At 35.1% G+C, this 9,340-nt stretch overlaps 1 protein-coding gene across 4 annotated transcripts in view; it reads right to left on the bottom strand.

Annotated features, from left to right (window-relative positions):
* CACNA2D1 (Voltage-dependent calcium channel subunit alpha-2/delta-1) overlaps positions 1 to 9,340 on the bottom strand; it is a 125,766-nt gene that overhangs the window by 90,984 nt on the left and 25,442 nt on the right. For 3 of the 4 annotated variants that reach the window (XM_051212900.1, XM_051212901.1, XM_051212899.1), the window contains exons 4-5: positions 7,576 to 7,711; positions 2,735 to 2,854 (exon numbers count right to left, since the gene is read on the bottom strand). The exons of the other annotated variant lie outside the window; for it this stretch is intronic. In XM_051212900.1, the coding sequence (XP_051068825.1) occupies positions 2,735 to 2,854; positions 7,576 to 7,711 (256 nt within the window). The remainder of the gene's footprint in view (positions 1 to 2,734; positions 2,855 to 7,575; positions 7,712 to 9,340) is intronic. 4 annotated transcript variants of the gene reach the window in all.

Here is a 9,340-nt window from a genome sequence, read left to right as displayed (position 1 = left end):
TGGGGTACTACTAGAAACCAAGCAGCACTGAACGGATGTTTTGTTTGGCATGGGACTTTTCAACAGTACCTACCCACTTTTCCCTCAAGACTGTAACCAGGAAACTCCGGCTCTAACACCAGGCACTAAACCATGGTTGGATCCCAGAGTGTGCATTTCCAACTCTTAACATAGTGCAGAAGTTGTTCTGTGGTGATCGTGATGACTATTCGACTTTAGACATGGTTGATTTTTACCAGTCACGACTGCATTTAGGGGCTTTGAGGAGATCGTCTCGGAAGTATTAAACCAATTCTTAACAAAACAATCATTTTCTCAGAGAAATTAGCTGCTTTTTCCTAACCTAATCCAAGTAAAAATATGAATGATGATTCGGACATTTAGTTAAAGGATTCTTTACATGTGTTAGATAGTGATTGGTGGCGGTTAACTCTACTTGGCCTATTAACATAACGGATGGTTTAAAATATTCTTCTCTCTCTCTCTCTCTGTAGTATACTATGATACTCTAGATCGGGTACATGAACGGTACACAGTATAGAGATTAGATCACGTTATATCAAATACACGATTCACGACCAAGAGTGGAGAACCAAAGTAACTCTAGGTAATACTTCATTCAACACAGTTACAACCAGCCCCTCAAAGTGAATCCAGAATAGAAATCAATAGCAAGAAGGGAAATCAAATATCTAATAGTCAATAGGCTGTGTCTATTTGTCTGTAGAAGCCAATTTCTTCGATATCTGACTCCAATAAATAATATCCCGTTAACTTAGTATTTAAGTAGACTAAATCTCCTAGTAGTATCATGGATTTACTGGAGATTATTCAAAAGTCAGAACATCTGTCGTAGAGTTAGTTTATTACGAATCATTACTAAAATCCGCAGGAGCACAGAAAGCAAACACACAGGGAAACCAGTCAGTGAGTGTGGGTTAACATTAATTCCACGGCCATTTTTTACGTAATTTTACATGGTAGGTCAAATGTCTAAATTAAAACAAGTAGACGAATAATAAAGTAGTTGAATTTGCTTACTACCTTGTCAACACTTAACGACCAATCACATTTTACGCTCACTATTATACATCTCGGTTTTGTGCTATTTGGCACGCACCAGAAAGGTATGTCTATAATTGATGCCAACTGGTGGATTCGACCCCATACCAACCAGCATCACAATCATAGACACTACTACTGAGCCATTCGTATTATGATTGATCGCTTATCAAGCCACTTAGACTAATGACTGCATTACAACTTGATCTATAGAATTTTATCAGTACTAAGAAGGGCTTGAAATATATGACATTGGTCACAACCGAATGATCAATCAAGTTTAAGGATTCTTTACAGAATATGATATGGAAAGCCAAGCATCTTGTTTTAATTAGTCAAACAGTCACTGCCCACTAGATTCAGAGAATTCGCAGCACGTCTGGTCGCTTTAGATTTCTTTCCAGGATCCGAGATAAAGCCTTTTGTTTATGAAAAACTAATGTTAATACTGAATGTTCTTTAACGTTAGAAATTTGAATAAACCATCACAACTTTGTAGCAAATTCTTATGAAGATGTGTTTTTTATTAGCTAAATGGGCAGCCACGACTCGAGAAATTAAGTTAAGTATACGTACCAGTAATTATATTTCAGCTTACAGAGTGTATGTGCAAAAGTCAAGAAATGACAAAGTTCTATGATATCAACAAAGAATCTAAACGTGCTCACCTTGAATATTCGATAAGTGGGCAGTTTTTGTAGCTCCATCTGAAGCTCTTTTAGCACTACTACCGGTACCGATCGCGGACAAAGAAGGGTGGTTGGGCATAGGGTTCTTATCCGCAACCCGTCAAACAGAACATTGTTAACAAAACGCAAACCAGGAGAGATCATTTAAGTCATTTGAATTCTGCCCCAGTGAGCTGATAGGTTCTCAATTAGAAGGCTTATGAGGCCTTTTGGTGAAAGCCGAGATTCGTCGAAAGCCATGAGGCGTATTTCACTTCTGACGACCAAGTCAATAAATATAGGTACGCGGAATGTCCGGACAATATAGGAGATCGAGATGACCATTCTAATAGCGGCGGAGAGGAAGAAAGTTTTCATAAAAATTGATCTATATCAAAACAAGCACCTTTTCCATATTTTTTCACTTGATGAATCATTGAAAGTGACTAATGTCATTTTTGTCTAGTTCTTTTTACTGATCTGATCCTATCGACCAAGTTACAGTATAGCTACTAGCCTGAATAACTCACTATGTTGAGATGCTAGATGGTTAGAACCAGTCGAGACGAAATCCCTGACCTACTTATAGTGTTGTTTCGCGCTCGTCAGCAAGGAGTACACATAATTTTGAGGTGACATTTATTATGGGATTAGGCTCAAGATCACCCTATCTCATGCTTTGGGACGTTGCCATTGATTATTTCATCAGTGATTGGTCCCTTGTAGGACTGAGATACTTAAAACTGATTAATCAATAAGTAGTAACAAATGTCGTTTCCCCAATCCTTCAGTGTAGATTGAATTCTGTTGATCAATTTATCCAGTTTTATTTTCTGTTAAGAACTCTTCAATAAATGTCATTTTATGTTACAAATATATTGTTAAAAAATTCATAAATTCTAATATCCAAAATTCTGAAGGATAACAAATTGTAAATTCTTGACTAGAGTATAATTCTAATAAAAGTATAACTATGTAACATAGTGCCGATCAATTCAACACACCTGGATATACACGTAAAATTCCAGTTAAACTTGCAAAATATGTAAAATGTAAATTAGGTTCAGTTGGAAATATCGAATCCAATACGTCAGTCCATCGTAAAGTATGGAAAACTGTAGAATCTAATAAAATTTTATGAAATATTCAAATATTAAAAATAAATTATTACCACTCTAATATGATTGACTTATCACAAGATATAAAGCGAGTATAATCATCTTGATTTATATTTTATTCTAGGATAATAATAATAATAATAACAATGATAGAAAGCATAAATATTTCGATAATTGAGATACGTTAACACACACAGTTATATTATTCCAATTGACTTTCGATAGTGACTGTACTGTAGATGAAACTAAATATCCAGGTTCATCTACCATACCGTATTACATTTTCTTGACATGTCTCGATTTTGTCTTTTACACATAGTGTAGTTTATAAGCATTAGAGCTGTCACTCTTAATTTCTGTAATAAAAAGACGTTTAAGTACTTCCTTCGCTAAGGAAGACAAAGTAAACGATAATAAACAAATGTTTATGAACGAAAAGTGTAATTTTTGTTACATCTGAGACATTAATCAATTCCACTTGCCCGATTCACCAACCGAAACTCCGGCTGTAAGTTTGCTACCTTGCATACGCCATTCCGTCTGTTTTGTGTTTCAAGCCTTAATGAAAGATACACTCCGACTGACAAGATCAACCCTGAGCTGAGTCTAAAATAAGCTTGACCCCCATCGGTCATCCGGTACGCACGCTTTCTATCCCCAGTTCTGAGTCTATTGAGAGAAGACAGCATGCAAGCTTCTATCATTGTATTTCAACCAGCCAATACGTATCTCAAGCACTCATTAGTTTATGTATATGAATTGTCTGACCGCGAATCACCCCAACTATGATATCATAAATTATATACAAACATATCATAAGTAGGAGAGAACGAAGCAAACGGTACATAATTAGTTGACGATGATGAATTCGCATAACGACAGTTAATATGTCCACTGGAAGTTTGCTGTAAGGAGAATATAGAAATACAATAATGCACTTACCTGGTAACTATCGAATAAAGATGGCCGTTTTGTTTCAGTAAAGAACCCCTCATCAGAGAGCATTTACGTAATCCGCACGCAGGATTCGTACCTAGGATCTCCGACCTAGAGCACGAACACGAAACCTTTTGACCACTGAGCCGACATCCGACGATTTTAGACATTAATACCGTCAGATGCCGGCTCAGTCTTCTAGAGGTTAAGATTTCGCGTACCATACTTGGACAAAACGGACATCAAATGATTTCATGTTTCAATAGCAATCTAACTTCGATCGCTTGATGATTTCAACGAAATACAACGATCTCCACAACACAACACTGACAATTATTTTATATATTACGATAATGTAATAAGATGACGAAGATTATCACAACTATGTGATATATTAGCGCAACACATTGCGAACAATCTGATCACACATATACTTGTTAAGAACATTTATATATAAAAAACAAAAGGTCAACTAGACTGGACATGGGGTAACAGGAAACAAGGATAATACTAATAATAATAATAATAATAATAATAATAATAATAATAATAATAATAATAATAATAATAATAATAATAATAATAATAATAATAATAATAATAATAATAATAATAATAATAATATGAACACAATTTGAAACCTAATCACTCTGGATAATAAGTCAATATTACCAGGTTAGGTTTAAGGTGAGAACAAATTGTTTTTGAATACACAAAGGAGGTTTGAATTTTCGTATGGCTAAGACTTCAATAAACCTTAGTATACTCCCTTTTACGCTTTTAGACAACACCACAAAAGCCTAGTTAAGATCAATCTTGTTTCAGTAAAAGGCTATTTGAATCACCTCTGAATGGTAAGGTGTTGTAGACAGGCTTTTTTTCCACAAAGGCTACAGTAGATCTCACTGTACCATTGACTTTCCATCTATTTATGAATTTCAGAGGATAACCATTCTCCATTATTATCTTATTTAGCAACATAACATCATCATCAATGGTATCATTTACACAAATACGATCAAGCCTGTTGAATAGACACCAAAACTAATGATAGGGAGTGAAGTAGTTGAGCGTGTCGACCGCTTCGCTTATTTTGGGAGTCTCATCAGCTTTTAGGGTCTGGTGTGTGACGAAATCTCATCACGGATAAAGAAGGCTTGACTAGCTTTTGCCAAGTTGCCTCATTTATGGCGTAGACGAGATATCCGTCTACCAACCAAAGGACGGGTTTACTGCTCAGCAATTCATTCCGTCCTACTTTATGGCAGTGAAACACGGCCAGTAAGAGTAGAGGATATTCGTAGATTACTAGTATTCCATCATGGGTGTCTTCGAAACATTGCTCGTATGCTCTGGGACCACCGAGTAAGTAACTCAGTTGTTAGGAAATTGGTACTAGGTAAGGATGGCAAATCAATTGATGAAGTAGTGAAACTTCATCAGTTGAGATGGCTGGGACGTGTTAAGTATGCCCAACCACCGACTGCCTCGACGTGAGATGTTTTATGGTGTAGGAGTAAATTGGAAGAAAGCTAGGGGCGGCCAGACCAAAACATGGCACAAATCCATAAAGTCACTGACAAGTGGACTGAGCCATGTTGGTAGGTGTAGACTACCCTGGTTGGGGTCCGCGAGACGATAGCAACCGATGATTAGAGACTTTGAATGACATGGCTCAAAATCGTTTGCAATGGGGCAGGTGAATCCACTCTTTGTGTTCTCCCAAATTCTAATCTGAATTCTTCATGTCCTTCTTTTATTTCCAAATTTATTTCACTGGATTATACTCCTTGAATAACATCTTCAAACCTTAATCGTTCGGATTACTGCTGATACTTTTACTACCTCTACCACTATGAGATTTGAATGAACAACTGTATTTCTGTGCTAATGTGGTATGGCAACTCAAACTAATGTACGTACGTACGAAGTTCTACGTTGTTACTGACTGACTGACTGATAGGCCCCTTATCAAACCACGTGTTGTATAAAAGTGTAGAAGAGCGTATACTAAGGTTTATTGTAGTCTTAGCCATACGAAAATTCAAACCTCCTTTGTGTATTCAAAAACAATTTGTTCTCACCTTAAACCTAACCTGGTAATATTGACTTATTATCCAGAGTGATTAGGTTTCAAATTGTGTTCATATTATTATTATTATTATTAATTATTATTATTATTATTATTATTATTATTATTATTATCCTTGTTTCCTGTTACCCCATGTCCAGTCTAGTTGACCTTTTGTTTTTTATATATAAATGTTCTTAACAGGTATATGTGTGATCAGATTGTTCGCAATGTGTTGCGCTAATATATCACATAGTTGTGATAATCTTCGTCATCTTATTACATTATCGAAATTTATCAAAGGGACTAATAACCTGACCTATGTATTCAAAAGGAGACGGTGGTTAATCTTTCCTTACCCTGGTGACAAATATTCCTTCACTGAACCTTAAAATTTTTTTTCTTTTTTTCCTCTTTTTTCTGTTGCATTTATTACATCATTGGTTCTAATTTATTTTTTCAACTATCCTTCAAATTAATAATCTTTCAACTGAACTCTAATCACTATATTCCTATCAATGTTTATTCATTATGCAATCAATTGTTTCTAATACATTTTTGAACTGTTGTCACAATTAATGTTGTAGAATATTCTTTCACATTAGGTATATATTTACAATATTCTGTAAGCAATTTAAATCCATTATGCAATTATGATTTTTAAATATCACAGGTTGTAAGCAGCTGACGAGAACCTACGAAATAAAATGAATTCATGCTATTTTGGTAGAATCTTTGTTCTTGCTCTTTTCAAAATGATAAAGGGAACTATGTGTATGAAATAACTTTGAATTTCTTAAAAGAAGACTCCCTGCACATATTTTACGTATTCCTGCTCCCGAATACTTTTGGGCTTATATTTGTTTGGTTTTAACAAATAACTAAGTGGAAATAGAGAAACAATCTGTACCCATACGTATTGTTAAATAACTTTTACACCTGCCCTCGTCTTTGGTTTGTTATTATTTTTTTAAACTTTAGCTACACTACTTACAACATTTTAGTAGCATATTGTGTTTGACAAATAGCTTGATTTATTTACATAGTGTCCTCATGATTTACCAGTCCTATGTTTTTTCACACTTGTTCCAACTTTTGGATCGTTTTTATGTCCGTATTATATTTCCTTCTCTTTTCCTTGTCCAATTTCTGTTGCCTGTGCTGCTTTTTCAAACTTTATTTTTAGTTCACATCACGAACTTTAGTCAAAGAGGCAGTCAAAAACATGGATAATTGAACAGCTGCCTAGTCATAGGTTGGCATTTGACAGTAATGCAGATTCATGGTCTTAAATATAATTGAACCCAGAACCCCCAGGTTTCACAACATCCTCATACCTCCTAAAGATCAATTTAATTTCTCAAGAATGTTCTTAGTTTACTTTCAGTAAACCATAATAATTGTCTTATATCATCACCGGCTGGTAACTTTCTCACTCCCAACCTCGTCGACTCAATTGATTAAGAATTTGTCTTTTTTGTTCTTCACTTGAAATATCACATACTAGTATGAAATCCTCAGAAGTGAGCACCCAAAATCCTGATAAGGATCGAACTTAGAATAATCAGGCGTTGAAGCAAACGATTAGAATCTCATGGTCTATACGTATAACTTCAGCCGTTTCGCGGGACGATTTGATAACTATTCAACTACTATATATCACCCTCAAAAATAACATAAAAGTTAAATTAACCTGAGAGAAAATGCTACGAATACTTACCCCCATTGTATACCTCCACCGGTAAATGAACACCTGATTTATTTGGCATAATTTTGAAGTGAAAACCAGGCGTATCAACAAGTCGTTTATCACCAAGCTTTAACTCACGTAGATCATTATACTTTGTGATATCTGGCTGATGAATTGAAAGATTTTGTGTGAAACAGATGAAGAGAAAAAGAGATGAAATCTTTACCGACGTACAAAGAAATTAAATGGTATGTGACATATTATTGGTAAACTGAACTATGATGATGAGTTTGAGACGCTTGAAATGGGATCGACAGATTCTTAACGTTAATCAGCCATTTGGGAAATATTAGTTACGATTGACTGCTATATTATCATTGGATCAGGATTTGGGCCCAAATTCATTATGCTTAATTTAAGATTTATGGCTCAGGATCTAGATTAGGTATCATAGATAGTCGCTAAGTAACCTAATCCCAAATCTAACGCTAACTCTATATCTTACATTCTTCATCCTAATCCTAATTCAAACCTCACTATAAATCCTTAAACACTGAATCTTAATCCTTGTCCTAACAAATAAATACATCTTAAGTAGTTTAAGGTATTTTCCTCTATGAGATTTTTCGAGACACAATCGATGGGCGGTAACTCCTAAGTTTATGGTTAGCGTCTTTTTAGCGAATGGGGTTATTTACATTGCAATTGATAGTCAATATTCTTTCTTGATATTTGAAACGAAACTTTCAAGTGACCCGTTTGTTCATGATTCTCTCATCCTTATAGCTCGGCTCTGCCTGTATTATTTATCTAGTCGTTTATTTAGTCTTGGACAGAACTCTGTTAACTTTTACATCCTTGAATGAACTGTTATGATAAGACAAGACTGAAGTTGGCTATCGTTTTTCGAGACTCCAGGGTCAGGGTCGTTGGTAGTGGTGCGAAAAACTCACTCTTTGTCTTCCTCTAGGTTTGGACTTTCGGTATTCTTTCATACATAACTTTCCTCTCTGTCTCTTAGGAACATAGTCTCAGGGATTAGTCTTTTTCATTATGATTGTCGTTAGATTGTTTCAATAGTTATTCTATTCATCCTGTTAATTTCGTCTTATCGAGTTAGTATGATAATGGTAACTTGGGCCAACACACACATTCGTGTTAGGCTCTATGTCAACCATAATTGACTAATTAAATCACTTAAAATAAAGTGATTCAGTGATCCAATTAGAAGCAACCAAGTGAGATTAAATACGAACTTTCGTCTAAATTTGATCGAATAGTTTCAAAGTATTTGGGCGCCGAGTCGATGTGAGACAATAAAGAGGAGGGATGTATTTGTAAAATTTCAGCGAATGAATTTGAGGTATATCCAACGTTTCTCTTGGCAATCCGGTCCAAGCTTTTTCAAGGAAATATAATCAAACATCAAAATTATAAAATTATCAAAATTATCCGATAATTCTGATGTTTGGTTATATTTCCTTGAAAAAGCTTAGACCGGATTGCTAGGCGAAACGTTGGATTTACTTCAAATCCATTCGCTGAAATTTTACAAATACATTCTTCCTCTTTAATGTGAAATGAGATTATTTGATGAAAGTCAGAAATATCCTAAAGGACAAGTGTACACCATTGGCTAAGAAATTGATTGATTTTCTAAGGGTTATATGTGTGTACGTTATTCGTTAGCCCAATAGGCTTTCGCCTTTTTTGTCTTATTGCTTAAGTAGTTAGTCGGGGGTCAGTACATAGCAGGTTATGTATCAGCACTAGGTCTTGGATACAGCGCATAATA

This window comes from Schistosoma haematobium, chromosome 3 (assembly GCF_000699445.3).
Source record: "Schistosoma haematobium chromosome 3, whole genome shotgun sequence".
Taxonomy (NCBI): Eukaryota; Metazoa; Platyhelminthes; class Trematoda; order Strigeidida; family Schistosomatidae; genus Schistosoma; species Schistosoma haematobium.
Note: the sequence above shows the minus strand (reverse complement) of the source record. Positions and strands in the feature narration are given on the sequence as shown.